Here is a 19416-nt window from a genome sequence, read left to right as displayed (position 1 = left end):
TTATATTATTGCCGCTTGCTCACATTTTTCCTAGTTTTAATACAATTGTTGTTCAATGTCTTGATCCTATGAAGATTATGCCACAAACGTCTTTGCTGGGCACTGACTGTAAATGTACTGGATTTTGTAACTCCTTGTTGTTTAGTGTTTAAAGTGCATTTACAGATCTAGATTTACATGTGCATTACTTTGGATCTTCGAATTTGGATCATTCTGTGTAAATATGTGTGCGCCTTATTATTATGCATTTTGTTCTCCTGCTATCCCATAATAACAGACAGGTTTGCTAGCTACTAAAAGCTCCACTTGTTTGCATTTGTCAAAGGTAGATGAATGGAGTGGGACTTCGATATTAACTTCTCCTCATTGTATTCTCATTGAATCCTGTGTAGTAGCAGCAAAACCTGCTCAAATTCATAGACTTTTATCACATTTGGTGGATGTTGGGTGACCCACAAAAGTGCTTAAAATACACCAGAAATATTCCAAATAATACTTTATATTAGTGCACTAACAATAATGTTTTCAGTATTCAGACATAGTGTGCATCATATGGTTTGGGATCCTACCAGTTAGCATGCTGACTGCTGGTAAATCAGCACACATTGCTCATTAGTAGTGGAAGGGGAATTTTAGAATGGCTTTATTTCTCATATATACATATACTACATGTGTGCAATACAATGACATTCTTTCTTCACATATCCCAGCTTGTTTGGAAGTTAGGGTCAGAGCACAGTGTCAGCCATTGTATGGCGCCCCTGGAACCGATAGGGTTGAGCAGTGGCTGTGTGGCAAAGCTGGGATTCAAACTTTTAACCTTTTAGTTCATAACCCAAAGCTCTTCCCACTAGACTACCACTGTCTGATAGTGAAGTCTGTTAGTGAATACTTATATTCAAAGCAATTATATATTTATTTTTAATAGCACCATAATTACCATATTTTGTGTACGGAAAACTAGCACATGCCTGTTAGGCTGGTCATCCTTAATAATTTGACTATCAAATGTGATTTGCTTAAAGTTTACTTGAAATAAAACTACGAGGTTCTTTTGTTCTTGGAAGAATTTACAGTGGGAACTAGATTACAAACATAATTCTTTATTAGTGAACAAAAATATGAAGCAAGCACCCCAAATTTTGTACATGGAGAATCAGAGCCTATTGGAAAGTGTCTATGTTAGGCTAAGATGTCTTTAAATGCTTCTGCAAATTATACTCATTCGTCCTCCATATTAGTTGCGATTGCAGAGTACCCACAAAGGCTTTGTGCCAACCTTAACAAGCATGTATTTTTTCCTTGATTGTAAATGATCTCTTTTAAAACCTTAGGAGTAATAAGGAAAACAATGCAGTGGTCAGAAGATGTGCAATTGCTTTATTTAGCTGGCTGTAATAGTTCCTATGGTTTATAATACTCTTTTGCTTGTTGTCATACTAAATCCCATATATGCACTTTGTGTTGTATGGACTCATTGTCAATGTGGATTTATGACCATATACAAATTCCATTGTCTGATCATTTACACTGCAGTTTGCATCTTGTCTTTTTGTCTGTTGTTTGTGTCTTTGTAATTTTGTCTCACCATCATCCACATGTCTTTGACTCAATCACATAGCTGGATTTCGGAGCCTATTTATCCCACTCAGGACTCAGTAAACCACCTCAGTGCAAGACCTGGGGTACAGAGGTATAATAGGCATATAGTGGAGATTCTAATAAAATTACAATCATGTACACTCATCATGTCCATTCGATTCTTGTTCTAGTCACACTATATTATTTAACATTCATCTTTCCCATCTGCTTAGTATTTTCCACTCATCGTTTTGTTTTGCTGTGATCATTTATGTATCATAGGCAGGCAAGAATTCTGGACAAGCCTAGCTGTCAGAGACCTGGCAGGAAAATATCTGACAGTGAGTGGTAAGCAGATATGCTATACCATAAAATTTCATTCTACAGCGAGATCCTATTTTTTATATGTACATAAATGATACAAATGATATGTGAGAGGCTGATTTTCCTTTATTTTATGTATTTGTGTTAGTTGTCTGTCTACTGTGTTTAGTCATTTTGCTTCAACTCCTTCACATATTTCTTACATTGACACTCTGGCACAGGTTCTGTGGTTTTAAACACGAACATCTTTTCATGTGCTACATTTCTACAAGAAAACCTGGTTTACCTTGATGAGTTATCACTGGTTTTGTTTGTTATTTAACCCTCACCTCTTTTGTACATATTTTTAATGTCTTAGTGCTCTTAATGTTTCCTTTTCTTTTAGTGTGTACATGCTTTGCATTTTTGTTTTGTGAGCCTTCCTGCATGTTGCTTTTTCACTATGGTCTACAGAATACATCTGTATGCTTCTATTTTAAAGGCCGTTAGATGCGGGTGTCTCTACATCTCCTAGTAAAGAGTTTTGCCCAACAGGTCCAGTAATAACCCTTTTTTATGTTAATAGATCTTAACATAATCCTAAAAGATACATACACTGATCAGCCATGACATTAAAACCACCTCCTTGTTTCTACACTCACTGTCCATTTTATCAGCTCCACTTACCATATAGAAGCACTTTGTAGTTCTACAATTACTGACTGTAGTCCATCTGTTTCTCTACATACATTTTTAACCTGCTTTCACCCTGTTCTTCAATGGTCAGGACCACCACAGAGTAGGTATTATTTAGGTGGTGGATCATTCTCAGCACTGCAGTGACAATGACATGGTGGTGGTGTGTTAGTGTGTGTTGTGCTGGTATGAGTGGATCAGACACAGCAGCACTGCTGGAGTTTTTAAATACCGTGTCCACTCACTGTCCATTCTATTAGACACTCCTACCTAGTTGGTCCACCTTATAGATGTAAAGTCAGAGACGATCGCTCATCTATTGCTGCTGTTTGAGTTGGTCATATTCTAGACCTTCATCAGTGGTCACAGGATGCTGCCCACGGGGTGCTGTTGGCTGGATATATTTTTGGTTAGTGGACTATTCTCAGTCCAGCAGTGACAGTGAGGTGTTTAAAAACTCCAGCAGCACTGCTGTGTCTTATCCACTCATACCAGCACAACACACACTAACACACCACCACCATGTCAGTGTCACTGCAGTGCTGAGAATGATCCACCACCTAAATAATACCTACTCTGTAGTGGTCCTGTGGGGGTCCTGACCATTGAAGAACAGCGTGATAGGGGGCTAACAAAGCGTGCAGAGAAACAAATGGACTACAGTCAGTAATTGTAGAACTACAAAGTGCTCCTATATGGTAAGTGGAGCTGTTTTATTTTGCCTACTATTTTATGGTTGCTGTTTCTGCACTGAAGCCCACATATTTTTAAAGACCTTGATTTGTTGCTACATATTAATGGACTTATCTTTTCTGGTTCCTGTGTTTTACAGTTTTCTGTGTTTTCTGTCCTTAACACATTTTCTCTCCATTTTAATGTGCTCAATTCCACCCTGGTGTTACAGGTGATAGCAAAAATGCATTGTGAAATAAACAATTTTGTGTGAAACCGTAGTACTGATTGTGTATCATAGAACAACTTGGTCTCAATTTTGGTACAACTTTTAATTATAATACAGCATACTGAAGTTTTACCATTTTGCCAGGTGTCAAAAATACCTCCTTCCTGTCTCTTGTTTCCTTTTCTCTTTTCATCAGGGTGCATCCTCATGCCAGCTCTGCATACTCTTCATCGGCAGGGAGTTCCTCATCCGCACGTAGGGGGCGACAGTTGCCCCAAGTTCCCGCCAAAAGCAGCAGCGTAGAACAAGGTACTGCTCAATGACATTCTGTCTGTCCTGTAATGCCACATCAATTGCTATTCAGGGTATAAAATAAGTTGTAAAAAGTAAATTATATTATATTATAAAACTTTGTGGCCCATATAGACAGGTCCAATTTTAGTCCCCAGATGGGCACAAATTCCCCAAACACATACTCCAAATCTTGTGAAAATCCTTGCCAAAGATAGGAGGGTGCCATTGTCACAAAAGGGCTAGAGCATCTCCATGTTAACTGTTGTTCTCAGGTGTATACATACTTTTGGCCATATAATGTATGTACTTATGGAGAAAAGAAAACCATGACTTCTTAGACTAAAATGTGGATTTTTCTAGACTCATTTTTAATTTTCAATCAGTTCAAGAACAGCATTTCTTAATGCAAGATTACAAATAATTTAGGTAATTTACCATCTACCATACATAATATTGTGAAAAGGTTCAGGAATAACCTTTGTTTGTATTGGGCAAGGCTAGAAATCACTGTTGAATGTGTGTGACCTTTGTGCCATCATTCAGCACTGCATCAGATACCGTCATGCACAGGACTATGGATTATTTTGAAAAACAATTGTCTCTTCACACAGGCCACCGCTGTTATCTGACTGTTATTTGGGAAAGGTGCAAAAGCCAACATTCCAAAACAATTCAAAAGGTGTTTATCTGACTTCCATATGCATAAAGCTACCACTGAGCAAAAATGTCCAACAAACATGCAAAGCTGCAACAATTAGTGTCCTCATTTTCCAAACCATAAAAAATTCATAGAACTGGTGATGAAAGTCTAATTAACACTAATGTTATATGCCTGATTTTTATAACAGCCCTCGCCTCAGAGGAGAAAACACGGCAGATGAAGGTGCACACCTACAGGGCACCAGCTCCATCCAGTGCCAGCCAGGAATCAGACAGGGCACTAAAACACAAACGAGAGGTAATATCTCCTGTCTCTTTTGTTTTATTATTTATTTTTAAATATGTAATGTTTATAAGATTTGTTTACCTTTGTTTTCTCTACCTGTACATATTAAGTTTCATCTTTATTGCCACAGCTTTATAAAGAGCAGCGGCAGAGCTCTGATAACGTATCTCATAAGTCCTCGGACAGCGATGTCAGCGACGTGTCAGCCATCTCTCGCGCCAGCAGTGCCTCACGGATCAGTAGCACCAGCTACATGTCCATCCAATCAGAGCAGCCCAGGGGTCGTTTTAGGTAAGAGACTCACACCTGAGCTGTACAAAGCCTGAGCTGTTGATTTTATTATTCTTTTATATTTAATATTTAATCTTTACAGATATGCCATCAGATGGCCCTCAAACACACTTAGTCCAGTGTACTGCCCAGCATGTTGAAAGTTGAAAAAGCTTTATTGCCATTATATGGTACATATAATGAAATTGCGGTTGCTAATCCCGAGTGCAGACATAACAAAGGAGACAGATGTAGAGCAGACATAGACAATTTGACAGACATACAAAACAAACTATATTATAACATTGATATAAAATGTTATTAAATGTAGTGTTTTAGTTCTCAACTAGTCTGTAAGGCTTTTTTCCTTTTGTTTGCTGCAAGTATACATTTATGTTAAACATTATGACAGCCAAAAGCCAAAAGTAATTAAAGTGTTGTAAATGTGAGAAGGGTCAGCAGAATTAAACAGTTGATGAAAGTGGGATAAGCTGAGCTGGAGTTTCTCTAATAAAGAGAATCAATTATGTAGGTCATGCTTTTTGACCCTGTGGTCTTAAAAACAACCAGTTAGGGCTTATCCTTGCGCATTGGCACTAAAGATTTGAAAGATCAGTCCTTGGTCCCATCATTGTTATGGTAACTCTATTATTTACCTTTAAAACAATTTTAAAACAATAATACATTTTACACATATCAATTCTACATTAGCTCACATTTCAATGCATTTAAATTAAATGAAATACATTTTTGCTAGTTTTTTATTCCCTATCATTTTTGCAATGTGGTATATTTCTTTCTTGTGTCTAGTGTTTTCAGTGGGTTCTGGACCAACAGCAACTCTAATTAGGATAAATAAATGACTAAAATTGAAACTAATAGTAAAATTCCCTCTTTCAACCGGACTGTCACTATAAGATTTAATTAAATGATCTAAACCTGGGTTACTACCCAGCTAAGTTAAATACAGGGTGATTATGTTAACACTAATGGATCTATTCCCCGCGAAATGTGTGTCCAGGCTTTAAATGTTACTGTTGCTTGCTGGTTTTTGTGTGTTGAACATGATGGCGAACAGATTCAGACTGTCCTGTAAATCATTTTACACATATGAAGTATGTTTTGTGAATAAATGGTTTCCGCCATTCAAGTGTTAAAGATAATTTTGACATAAATAAAACAACTGAAACCTTAAAATTGCTTAATTTCAGCATTTGTTCCTGTAATTGCTTTCTCTGTGCATTAGCCGTCATGTTCGCCCGTCCAGCCAGAGCATGCTGAAAAGCACGAGCGTGAGCGGTGAGATCTTCTCTCTGGAACGCACAGACGGCAGTCAGTCAGACACAGCTCTGGGGACACTGGGAACGGGAGGGAAGAAGAGGCGTTCCAGTCTCAGTGCTCGTGTGGTGGCAATTGTCGGTATTCCCTCACGACGTAGCAGGAGCACCTCTCAGCTCAGCCAAACAGGTGGGACTCTAACCCAGCCAATCACGAGCACACTGTTACAGCATCAACACTGATGTTAATCGCTTATTTGCAACAGAGACTCCTGCTGTGCGGTTGATGTACCAAACTTGCAAAGGAATACAGAGGACGTAGCTTGATCCTATGTTCACGTTAGGGCTCTTTGTAAGAACCCCTCACTGGCTCTTGTAGACAAGTGGCTGGCTGCTTTATGCATGTCGGAGAAGGGAAGGTGGTGGTGTAATATTTTGACATCCTATTTAGCAAGGTAGTAGCACTTTTAGATCTGACTTGCTTAGTGGATATTACATAAAAACAATACATGCATACACATAGGGGTAGCGAAAGGGTGAACAGTTTCATGCCATGTGGCAAAATACCAATATTGCACACCATTCAAGTTTACAGTATGGCAGCAGACTTGATGTAAATGTTTTGACCTGTAGGTTTGTGAGAGCTAGAGCCATTAACATTAGCAGGATTGACCTCTGTCAGCTAGAACTTAACCCTTGACTTTAATCAGATGTAATGCAGACAAATGCCTTTGAAGCTAAAGCTGATATTTTATTGGACCATATTTTAACCTCTGTCTATTTATGGTTTAATAAATGGATTTTAGAAAAGATAATGTAAAAAAGATGGCAGGTAGTTCTTGGCATGCGAAGCTGCCAAACCCCTGGACTGAATCTTAAAAGCCTAGGAGATTATAAATCACACAAAGTAGCCGAGATTTTATAAATCTTCTGTTCTCTGAAGCCTCCCTGTGTGTATTCTGCAGAGAAACACGTTAAGAATCTTTTAGAAAATCACTTTAGTTTTTATTCTAGATCTTTATAAGATCACTTATTAGGTTGGGATTGACAGGCAACTTGCTGTATGATCTGGATAGTAAAAATCATGTTACCCTAATATTCTCTATGGGGTCCTGAAGAGTAGTACTGGTATAAACGCGTGATACTTTATGGGTTATGTAAGATACACAGTTCTAGTTTTGGTCTAGTAGTAATGTTTAAGTGCTTTGTAAAGGTAAAGTAGCTAACAGCCATATCTATTAACACATCTGCTTTTAATCTAATCTAAAATCTATCTGATGCATTTTACAATGCATAACCTTGCTTAACCTGGATTTACATACCAAAACAGCCGGCAGTATATATATTAATAACATATGAGAGAAATTTGTTGGGCTGTTCCTAGGAAACTTTTCTAAATGAGTTTCAGGCTGCTATCTAAAGCATTTTTAGAAAGCATCCTGTAGTCTTTACTTCATAGCAGAAGAAATGATTGACGATTTAATATCTTCGCGTCCGCTGCATTTAATTATGTAGGATAAAAAATCTAGGAAAATTGTTCACTTATATTTAAAAGTTTTCTTATAAAAACATAAAATATTTAGAATCATAAAGCCCTCAAAGATCCTAAAGCCCAGATAACCAAACTGAATCTCTGTTATTTTGAGCACATTATGAGAAGAACCAGTTCATTGGAAGTGACACACTTGGAAGAGTAGAAGGTAAAAGAGAAAGAGGACGGCCAGCAACAAGATAGATGAATACAATTAGAGGAATAATAAATGAGCCATTATTACCTCAACAGAAGACAGAATGCTCTGATGTCCCGGAAAAGGACTATCCATGGGGTCACCAGGATTCTGAATCAACTTGGCAGCACTTAATAATAATAGGGACAATCTCAACAAAACATGAGGGTTAGAAATTGGTAATCATGTTTTAAAGTTCTCAAACTTTTGCATATTTAGTTTAGAAATGTAGCTTCACATAAAGCACTATTTTCTTTAGCTCAGTAAATGCCAGGATTTTCTGTCTATTAACCAGTAAAAGGTTTTATCTGTTACCTCCAATAACCCGAACAGCATTCAAAGCCCTTTCTGTAAGCTCTGACTTACCGCCTGATCGGAAACAGCAGCTGACGGCTGGTTGATGTATTGTGAAAGGAGCAAAAGGGCTCTTCTGTGCTGTGTCTGACATACCTTGATCAGATTTAACAAACAGCCGGCACCCAGCGTTCAACTTCAGCGTCTGGCAATTTCCAACCATCTGCAGTTCATCAAAAGTCCATAAATAGTGAAGACGGCACCCTGTGCCATCCAGCAGGACATGGTTATACTCACAGCAGCCAAAGCATCTTGTCTCACACAGCAGTGTTTCCTATTGAATAAGGACGGGCAATGAAAGACAGCAACTTAGCAAGTACTAATAAACAATTTGTTTGTATTACAGGAACTAATACATTTACCAGACAACTTATAACGTATAACATATTTTTACCTCCTTAGTTTAAAAGACCATGATGCCTTTTCAGTAAATGTACGGTTTGAAATTTATTGATACAGTAAAGTTTTCCACAGTTGTAAATGAGCGTGCCTGCACCCTTAAGAGCTGAAAGTTTGGCCAGCAGTGCTCATGTCGGAACATGCTCATGTCATCTGAATGTTTTCTGGAAAAAGTCATATTTCCTACTAGTCATTGATGGTACCTACAGTGTGGAAAATGTTCTATTGGATTTCTTTCTTTCTTCTTTGTAGAAGCAGCAAATAAGAAGACAAAAGGCTCAAGTCAGATCCAGAGGAGTCAGGAGACAGGCATGGCAGTGGAGTACCCACGCAATGCCATGGCTCGCCAGGCTAGTCGAGAGTCCACTGACGGAAGCATGAACAGCTACAGCTCTGAGGGAAAGTCAGTATTACAACACACATGTAACACAAACTCTTTTTTGCTTCTATTTGCTTTCATATTATTCTAGCTGAGTAACTAGTTTATCAACTCAAGTTCTTACTGAAGGTTTGTTTTAGACATTTAGACAAGGTTTGTTTTGATCAAAGATGAACAATGGTACATACATGTCAGTAATCTAAAAATAGAAAGAGTAAAATGCAGTAGTCAGTAAAAATAATTTATTCAGTAGTGTTACTTGTAGTGAAGCTCGTTATTATTCCTAGCAATGTGGTAGCATCCTAACCTTTTAACTAATGTTTGTTTGTTTGTTTATTAGGATTTTAACGTCATGTTTTACACTTTGGTTACATTCATGACAGGAACTGTAGTTACTCATTACACAAGGTTCATCAGTTCACAAGGTTATATCGAACACAGTCATGGACAATTTTGTATCTCCAGTTCACCTCACTTGCATGTCTTTGGACTGTGGGAGGAAACCAGGGCTCCCGGAGGAAACCCACACAGACATGGGGAGAACATGCAAACTCCACACAGAAAAGACCCGGACCGCCCCACCTGGGAATCGAATTTAACTTATGTAACTTAAAACTTATTAAACTGTTTTTTATCCTTTATTAAACTGAAGTATACAGTGGCCCTCCTTGACAAGCCTGAGAGTTGGGTGAGTGGCAAAGGAATTGTAATAGATAACTGGAACTGGATACATTTGGAGAGTAAATGTGAAATGCAAAAAAATACAGAATAAATGTGTACAAAATATGTAAAATAGGTGTACAGAAAAATGTAAAACCTTGTCATGCAAATTTCAACTTGGGTTTCTTATAAAATATGTTTTTATAACAAAAGAAAGTTGATAGGATGCAAGGTGTACAGTGGTGTGAAAAAGTGTTTGCCCCCTTCCTGATTTTCTGTTTTTTTGCATGTTTGTCACACTTAAGTGTTTCGGAACATCAAACCAATTTAAATATTAGTCAAAGACAACACAAGTAAACACAAAGTGCAATTTGTAAATGAAGGTGTTTATTATTAAGGGAGAAAAAAAATCCAAACCTACATGGCCCTGTGTGAAAAAGTGATTGCCCGCTAAACCTAATAACTGGTTGGGCCACCCTTAGCAGCAACAACTGCAACCAAGCGTTTGCGATAACTTGCAATGAGTCTTTTACAGCGTTCTGGAGGAATTTTGGCCCACTCATCTTTGCAGAATTGTTGTAATTCAGTTACATTAGAGGGTTTTCGAGCATGACTGGTCTTTTTAAGGTCATACCACAGCATCTCAATAGGATTCAGGTCAGGACTTTGACTAGGCCACTCCAAAGTCTTCATTTTGTTTTTCTTCAGCCATTCAGAGGTGGACTTGCTGGTGTGTTTTGGATCATTGTCCTGCTGCAGAACCCAAGTTCGTTTCAGCTTGAGGTCATGAACAGATGGTTGGACATTCTCCTTTTGGTAGACAGCAGAATTCATAGTTCCATTTATCACAGCAAGTCTTCCAGGTCCTGACGCAGCAAAACAGCCCCAGACCATCACACTACCACCACCATATTTTACTCTTGGTATAATGTTCTTTTTCTGAAATGCAGTGTTACTTTTACGCCAGATGTAATGGGACACACACCTTCCAAAGAGTTCAACTTTTGTCTCATCGGTCCACAAAATGTTTTCCCAAACGTCTTGGGGATCATCAAGATGTGTTTTGGAAAAATTGAGACGAGCTTTAATGTTCTTTTTGCTCAGCAGTGGTTTTCTTCTTGGAACTCTGCCATGCAGGCCATTTTTGCCCAGTCTCTTTCTGATGGTGGAGGCATGAACTCTGACCTTAACTGAGGCAAGTGAGGCCTGCAGTTCTTTGGACGTTGTTGTGGGGTCTTTTGTGACCTCTTGGATGAGTCGTCGCTGCGCTCTTGTGGTAATTTTGGGTGGCCGGCCACTCCTGGGAAGCTTCACCACTATTCCATGTCTTCGCCATTTGTGGATAATGGCTCTCACTGTGGTTCGCTGGATTCCCAAAGCTTTGGAAATGGCTTTATAACCCTTTCCAGACTGATAGATCTCAATTACTCAATTCTCAATTGTTCCTGAATTTCTTTGGATCTCGGCATGATGTGTAGCTTTTAAGGATCTTTTGGTGGACTTCACTTTGTCAGGCAGGTCCTATTTAAGTGATGTCTTGATTGAGAACAGGTGTGGCAATAATCAGGCCTGGGTGTGGCTAGAGACAATGTACTCAGGTGTGATAAACCACAGGACAGTATGTTTTAACAAGGGGGGCAATCACTTTTTCACACAGGGCCATGAAGGTTTGGATTTTTTTTCTCCCTTAATAATAAACACCTTCATTTAAAAATTGCATTTTGTGTTTACTTGTGTTGTCTTTGACTAATATTTAAATTGGTTTGATGTTCCGAAACACTTAAGTGTGACAAACATGCAAAAAAACAGGAAATGAGGAAGGGGGCAAACACTTTTTCACACCACTGTATATACAGGTCTACAGTACAATGAAATTCTTTCTTTGCATATCCCAGCTCGTTTGGAAGCTGGGGTCAGAGCGCAGGGTCAGCCATTGTACGGCGCCCATAGAGCATAAAGAGTTAAGGGCCTTGCTCAAGGGCTCAGCAGTGGCTGCATGGCAGAGCTGGGATTCAAACTCTCAACCTTTTAACTGATAGCCCAAAGCTCTACCCACTAGGCTACCACTGTCCCCGTACAGGTTTATTAAATATTTCAGGCAATCAGTCAAAAGACAGAATCTAAAATCATAGTCACAAACAAAGCTATGGCCAGTCTGTCTGCTAACAGGCTTATTCAGACAAGACTATGGAATAAGTCAAAAACAGTACAGGCTGTAGCCAAAGTACAAGAAAGTAGAATCAGAAATCTGCTCAGTACAGACTCTGGTGATGCTCTGATATTTCACACTGGTCTGTGGCCACAAACTGGTTTAAATAGACAAGGATAATGATGAACTCAAAACAGGTAAGGCAAGGCAAGGCAAGGCAAGTTTATTTGTATAGCACCTTTCATACACAGTGGCAATTCAAAGTGCTTTACATAAGGAAAAATTAAAAGCAGTAAAACATTCCTGAGATCTAGAACCTCAGAAAGACTTCTTGCAAACATTTAGTTACAATTAAGAACATGAAATTCAAACAAGAGAAATAAAAATTAAGAACACGAAAAATTAAAAGAAAATATTGCAAAATATACCCTACCCTTAGAGAATATAAAATTAAAACAAGCAACAAACACTCATACACTACTCTATAAAAAATTATTAAGAGCATGAAAAACTAAAAGAAATATGGTAAAACAAATCAGGATGTGAAAACCAAGGCTGAAACTCTGGGGACTGAGGTCTTCATTGATTGGGAAAAAATATCATCCTAAAATTTTAGGGATTATATTATTAGGGATTATATTATTAATCAACATTTGAATGGAAAAAGCAGCAGAGCCAAAGCAAACACCTTTCTACAAATGCAAGAGATCACAAAATCACAAATTGTTCTTTAACAGTTTTAGGTTATTAATATTCTTAGGCTATTAATAAAGGAGTTGTGAGAGAAGCAAATTTCATATAGTGCTGTCCATGAACTCAACTGTTTTAATAAATTATTTAGGGTTTGTTTCAAACCTTCCTACTCCACTACTTCCATAAATAGAGTGTATTCATTAGTGCTTCTCCCACTTAGTGTATAATAAGAAGTCTGGAGCAAAACAACATTTTTCTGCGCTGGATAAATTTACTTTCCTAAAACACAGGTGTCTGATTTATTCCAATTCCAAGAGTATTGTGTTTAAACGTGCGCTTATGTAATCAGACAATCAGACTCCTGAATTAAACATTAAATTGACTTAAGTTTCTTTAAAAAAGCTAATGAGACATACCGTGCCAAAGATAAGCTAATGGAAAACAGAGCTTAAAGTAGGCTGTTTTTGCACTGATTTGCAGTCAATGTGTGCATTGTTTTACTTTATTTGGGGGCCAGATGGTGAGCCTTTCACTCTCTGATCATTTAAATATCCATCATTTGTGAAGATGGGCCTCAGCAGGGTCCTGGACTGAGCGCAAACACAACAGATATTGCCCACAGCTATTGCTGACCGCACCTGCCCTCAACAATCCAGCACGCAGCCCATCCAAGCTAAAAGTAATAGAGGCCTGTGTGATTTAAAGCTAACTGTACATTAATTTGTATTGAATTTAAGTATCTGTTAGGCCTCTTATATGGTAGCATGACACCGGTTGGCAGTGCTCTCAGACATTCCTTTTGGAGTTAGATCATGGAAACTGTACTGGTCTCAAAGGAAATATTGGCTGGTTTTGAGGGGCCGCAGTACAGGACAGGGTTTACATACCATGCTTAATACAGGTCTGCTGTTCCAAGATAGACTGACTGTAGCTCAAAGCCTTTCCTTATGTTCATGTCATATAGTACTTGTGTCATAATTGTGATAAAAACAAACGAATTATATTTTTTTAATTCAGATTATGCTAGTTAGTGGTTTACAGTATGGTAGTGATTAACTGCTGCACTTTAGGCACAAATTTTATTAGGTTTGTTTCATTTCTTTCATTTTATTTGCTTCCCACTACTCTTTGCTTAGCGTTTTTATTGTAAAAGCATAAATACAAAACTTTAATGCATATTATTTGTTAATGTTGAGGGACACATGTTGGATGTACACAGACGTTTGGTCATAAAATGTCATATTCCTAATACAAGGACTGATGTTGGTTCAAATGTGTAACCTAGATAAACATCTATATACACAGAAACTAAAATCACACACACACACACACACACACACACACACTTTATTGCAATGGTTTCATTGAATATTTATAATAGTTTAAATATATTTTTGTTTGTGTGTGTGTTGCAGTCTGATCTTCTCAGGGATGAGGCTGGGGGCTGATAGTCAGTTCAGTGATTTCCTGGATGGCCTTGGTCCTGCCCAGCTAGTGGGAAGGCAGACACTAGCAACGCCCTCTATGGGTAAGTATTTATCTCTTATAATTTACCACAGCCCAATTGAACATATTTGAATAAATTAGTTACAAACTCAATAAAAACTTATTGCAATAAAAAAATATATGCAAAACCTCAAAATATCCACATGTTGTTTGAATGTGTGTACTTCAGGAGATGTTCAGATTGGGTTAATGGACAAGAAAGGGCAGCTGGAGGTGGAGGTGATCAGAGCACGTGGCCTTACTCCCAAACCAGGATCCAAATCGCTGCCAGGTAAACACGTTACTGTACAGTGGGGTCAAAAAGTATTTAGTCAGCCACTGATTGTGCAGGTTCTCCTACGATGAGAGAGGTCTGTAATTTTCATCATAGGTACACTTCAACTATGAGAGACAAAATGAGAAAAAAAAATCCAGGAAATCACATTGTAGGATTTTTAAAGAATTTATTTGTAAATTATGGTGGAAAATAAGTATTTGGTCAATAACAAAAGTTCAACTCAATACTTTGTAACATAACCTTTGTTGGCAATGACAGAGGTGAAACGTTTCCTGTAAGTCTTCACCAGGTTTGCACACACTGTAGCTGGTATTTTGGCCCATTCCTCCATGCAGATCTCCTCTAGAGCAGTGATGTTTTGGGGCTGTCGCTGGGCAACACAGACTCCACAAATTTTCTATGGGGTTGAGGTCTGGAGACTGGCTAGGCCACTCCAGGACCTTGAAATGCTTTTACGGAGCCACTCCTTCGTTGCCCGAGCGGTGTGTTTGGGATCATTGTCATGCTGGAAGACCCAGCCACGTTCCATCTTCAATGCTCTCACTGATGGAAGGAGGTTTTGGCTTAAAATCTCACGATACATGGCCCCGTTCATTCTTCCCTTAACACGGATCAGTCGTCCTGTCCCCTTCGCAGAAAAACAGCCCCAAAGCATGATGTTTCCACCCCCATGCTTCACAGTAGGTATGGTGTTCTTGGGTTCTTCTTCTTCCTCCAAACACGACGAGTTGAGTTTTTACCAAAAATTTTCATTTTGGTTTCATCTGACCACATGATATTCTCCCAATCCTCTTCTGGATCATCCATATGCTCTCTGGCAAACTTCAGACGGGCCTGGACACGTACTGGCTTAAGCAGGGGGACACGCCTGGCACTACAGGATTTGAGTACCTCTCTGCATACTGTGTTACTGATGGTAGCCTTTGTACTTTGGTCCCAGCTCTCTGCGGGTCATTCATCAGGTCCCTCTGTGTAGTTCTGGGATTTTTGCTCACCGTTCTCATGATCATTTTGACCCCACGGGATGAGATCTTGACCCCAAGGGAGATTATCAATGGTCTTGTATGTCTTCCATTTTCTTACAATTGTTCCCACAGTTGATTTATTCACACCAACCTGCTTGCCTATTATAGATTCACTCTTCCCAGCCTGGTGCAGGTCTACAATTTTCTTCTTGGTGTCCTTCGACAGCTCTTTGGTCTTGGCCATGGTTGAGTTTGGAGTCTGACTGTTTGAGGCTGTGGACAGGTGTCTTTTATACAGATAACGAGGTCAAACAGGTGCCATTAATACAGGTAACGAGTGGAGGACAGAAGAGCTTCTTAAAGAAGAAGTTACAGGTCTGTGAGAGCCAGAAATCTTGCTTGTTTGTTATTGACCAAATACTTATTTTCCACCATAATTTACAAATAAATTCTTTAAAAATCCTACAATGTGATTTCCTGGATTTTTTTTCTCATTTTGTCTCTCATAGTTGAAGTGTACCTATGATGAAAATTACAGACCTCTCTCATCTTTCTAAGTAGGAGAACTTGCACAATCAGTGGCTGACTAAATACTTTCTGATCCCACTGTACCTATTTGACTTTTTTTAGTATGTGAAAGAAATAGCAAGTCAGCCAACAATTACCATTGCAACCAACCTCGTTAATTTTATCAGTCACCACTGAAAGCTTTACCTTTTTAACTCTCTAACTTCTCCATGTGTTTGCTGTCCTCAGCTCCATATGTCAAGGTCTATTTGCTGGAAAATGGAGCATGCAAAGCCAAAAAGAAAACCAAGATTGCACGAAAAACTCTTGATCCACTGTATCAGCAATCGCTGCTGTTTGAGGAGAGTCCGCAGGGTAAAGTTCTACAGGTAAGCATTCAGTAGATGGTTGTGTTTCAAAACACATTTCATAGAGACTCTTGTACCCTAGTAGTTTGCCAGGTAAGAATTATGAGGTAGATGGACACATGACAGCATAGCACACTCTGTGTATCATGTAAACAATATACTTTGGGCTGATGCTTTCGGGCTGGTGTGTTACAGTGCCGTTGGTGTGCACTAATTGGACATACACCAATCAGCCATAACATTAAAACCACCTCCTTGTTTCTACACTCACTGTCCATTTTATCAGCTCCATTACCATATAGAAGCACTTTGTAGTTCTACAATTACTGACTGTAGTCCATCTGTTTCTCTACATACTTTTTTAAGCCTGCTTTCACCCTGTTCTTCAATGGTCAGGACCCCCACAGGACCACCACAGAGTAGGTATTATTTGGGTGGTGGATCATTCTCAGCACTGCAGTGACACTGATATGGTGGTGGTGTGTTAGTGTGTGTTGTGCTGGTATGAGTGGATAAGACACAGCAATGCTGATGGAGTTTAAACACCTCAATGTCACTTCTGGAATGAGAATAGTCCACCAACCAAAAATATCCAGCCAACAGCACCCCGTGGGCAGCATCCTGTGACCACTGATGAAGCTCTAGAATATAACCAACTCAAACAGCAGCAATAGATATGCGACCGTCTCTGACTTTACATCTACAAGGTGGACCAACTAGGTAGGAGTGTCTAATAGAGTGGACAGTGAGTGGACACGGTATTTAAAAAAACACACCACAACCATGTCATCGTCACTGCAGTGCTGAGAATGATCCATAACCTAAATAATATCTGCTCTGTGGTGGTCCTGTGGGGGTCCTGACCATTGAAGAACAGCATGAAAGCAGCAGGAAAACAGTATGTAGAGAAATAGATGGACTACAGTCAGTAATTGTAGAACTACAAAGTGCTATGGTAAGTGGAGCTAATAAAATGGACAATGAGTGTAGAAACAAGAAGGTGGTCATATTGTTATGCCTCATCGGTGTATTATTTAGTCTGTTTTTTTCTACAGCATCTTATAAAAGTACATTACTAAAGGACTTTAAACCTTGTTAAAGATAAAGTATGGCCCCGGTGGACTATATAATCTAAACATGGCAGCAATCTATTCAGGCTACCCACACTTTGTAAACTTAAGTAGTTTATTTAAAGCCTGCCAAGCCATAAGTTCTAATTTCATTAGCATAATCACTTTACAGTAAATGTTTCTTTAAAACAAAAGCAAAAGCCAATACACAAACTAAAAAGAAAAACAGAAGAAATGTTAAGGATGTAAGTAATTCATGAATAAATATGCTCAATTTCATTGAAATTCATTTATTTGTGAAATGAAAAGCACAATCTAAGTATGTGGTCATTTGTGAGACAATACTATACTATACTATACTATACTAATACTATACAAATAATACTAGGTCTGTTGTACACAGGATTTGTTCTGTTACTGGCTGTGTAACTGGTCAAATTTTGTAAAACTCAAATCCTTCGAAAGACTACTGAAAAATGTATACTTGGAAGCAATTGTGTAAATTAGGTGACCTTTGTATGAATTCTCCATGTTTTGAGTGAGAAATATGCTATAAAAAAGTGTTGTGTCTTTGGAGGTTGTTGTTTTGTCTAACGGTGGAAGTATAACATTTTGTGAGTTGTGTCTGTCCAACAGATAATAGTGTGGGGCGACTATGGGCGCATGGACCACAAATGCTTCATGGGAGTTGCACAGATCCTTCTGGAGGAGTTGGACCTTTCTAGCACAGTGATTGGCTGGTATAAACTGTTTCCTCCATCCTCTTTGGTGGACCCAACGTTAGCTCCTCTCACTCGACGTGCTTCCCAGTCATCACTCGATTCAGGGCCACCAGGCGTCAGGTCTTAGTGAACAGGAAAGTAAACGTGGGACTAAACGCGACTCAAAGGGGTGAATACCTGTGGCAAAAACCAGCACCAGAGAGGCAGCCAGGTGGATGGGCGGAATCCTGATCAAAGCTTTGCTGGAGCCTGACAATCACTTCTCCTCTCTTTTATTTCTGATCTTTGGATTGCTGCGATTTCCTTTGATCCACTCTGCTCCTTTCTGCATGTGTTGTTTGTTTTAGCCATGTTGCAAAGATGACGAAAGAGCATAAACAAAAAAGGTAATGACGAGCAGCTGAAAGCAATGTGCCGTGGCTCACAGAGATACCAACTGTGGTGCTGGTAGCTTCAGTGATTCTAGCCTGTCAGTTACATTTAGGAGTTGTTTTTAACCGGAGTGTGTTAGTAGTGGTGTGATGGTGGTTCTGTGAGAGTGCAGACAGTGCTGCCACTCCTCAGTACTGAAGGCCACTGTGCTGCCAAGGCATCAGGTCAGAGTTAAAGGGCACAGAGGCATTAGGTCAGGGTTAAAGGGTAAGGTTTATTCTTCATGAAGCCTTCCCTCTTCTTCACAGAGTCGATGGTCGCTCCTTGTGCCAGTGTGGCACTAACTCAAATCAGGCATGAGAGAGGGGAGACCAACCTGAATATTTGTCTGTTTACAGCAGTTACCATTGACTGCTTTGCCTTTTTTTTTTACTTTCATGCAGATTTGATACACTGGCACATCTTGTTGAATGTGAAGACATGGCTTATGTTTTCTGACAGTTGTATCAAGGAAGATGCAAAGACATTTATTGTTAGAACACTGGGAGTAAAGTTCATTTCAGCCTGGCCAGGAGATTACAAAAATAGTTAATTCAGACATAAATACTTATTTATGATACTTACTGTATTTAACCTCCCAGGTTGTTGGCAATCTAATTTGCAGTTCAATCCTGTTAGTCAACAGAGAGCTGTTCTTTATGGGCAAGTCCAGTGCACACGGGCAATACACAACCACTATTTTATTGTAGTTCATCTTATTTATGGGAATTGCGCCAACTAAACTTCCATCCAATTAGAGATGATGTTACGTTAAAGCAAGCACAAATGCTTGATTTTTTTTAAGTACAGTTTTAAAGAACATTAATATGAAATAATATGACATGTTCATCTTCCTATTTTTGCATATTTTAGTTTGTGCTAGTTTAAGTTTTTAATAAATCAAGTCCTCCCGAGCATCTGAACGAACGTGACAGTGAGAGGTGGCTCAGAGATGGTGGTT

At 39.0% G+C, this 19416-nt stretch overlaps 1 protein-coding gene across 1 annotated transcript in view; it reads left to right on the top strand.

Moving 5' to 3' along the window:
• Positions 1-18293, top strand: part of LOC134314833 (regulating synaptic membrane exocytosis protein 1-like) — a 92795-nt gene extending 74502 nt beyond the window's left edge. Inside the window, exons 21-31 of the mRNA XM_062995592.1 lie at positions 1622-1693; positions 1864-1929; positions 3678-3790; positions 4624-4733; positions 4852-5012; positions 6238-6458; positions 9001-9151; positions 14045-14157; positions 14305-14406; positions 16134-16273; positions 17959-18293. Of these exons, the coding sequence (XP_062851662.1) occupies positions 1622-1693; positions 1864-1929; positions 3678-3790; positions 4624-4733; positions 4852-5012; positions 6238-6458; positions 9001-9151; positions 14045-14157; positions 14305-14406; positions 16134-16273; positions 17959-18171 (1462 nt within the window). The 3' untranslated portion in view covers positions 18172-18293. The remainder of the gene's footprint in view (positions 1-1621; positions 1694-1863; positions 1930-3677; positions 3791-4623; positions 4734-4851; positions 5013-6237; positions 6459-9000; positions 9152-14044; positions 14158-14304; positions 14407-16133; positions 16274-17958) is intronic.
• Positions 18294-19416: the final 1123 nt, after the last annotated feature.

The sequence above is a fragment of the Trichomycterus rosablanca genome, chromosome 5, assembly GCF_030014385.1.
Source record: "Trichomycterus rosablanca isolate fTriRos1 chromosome 5, fTriRos1.hap1, whole genome shotgun sequence".
NCBI lineage: Eukaryota > Metazoa > Chordata > Actinopteri > Siluriformes > Trichomycteridae > Trichomycterus > Trichomycterus rosablanca.
This window is presented reverse-complemented; position numbering and strand designations above follow the sequence as displayed.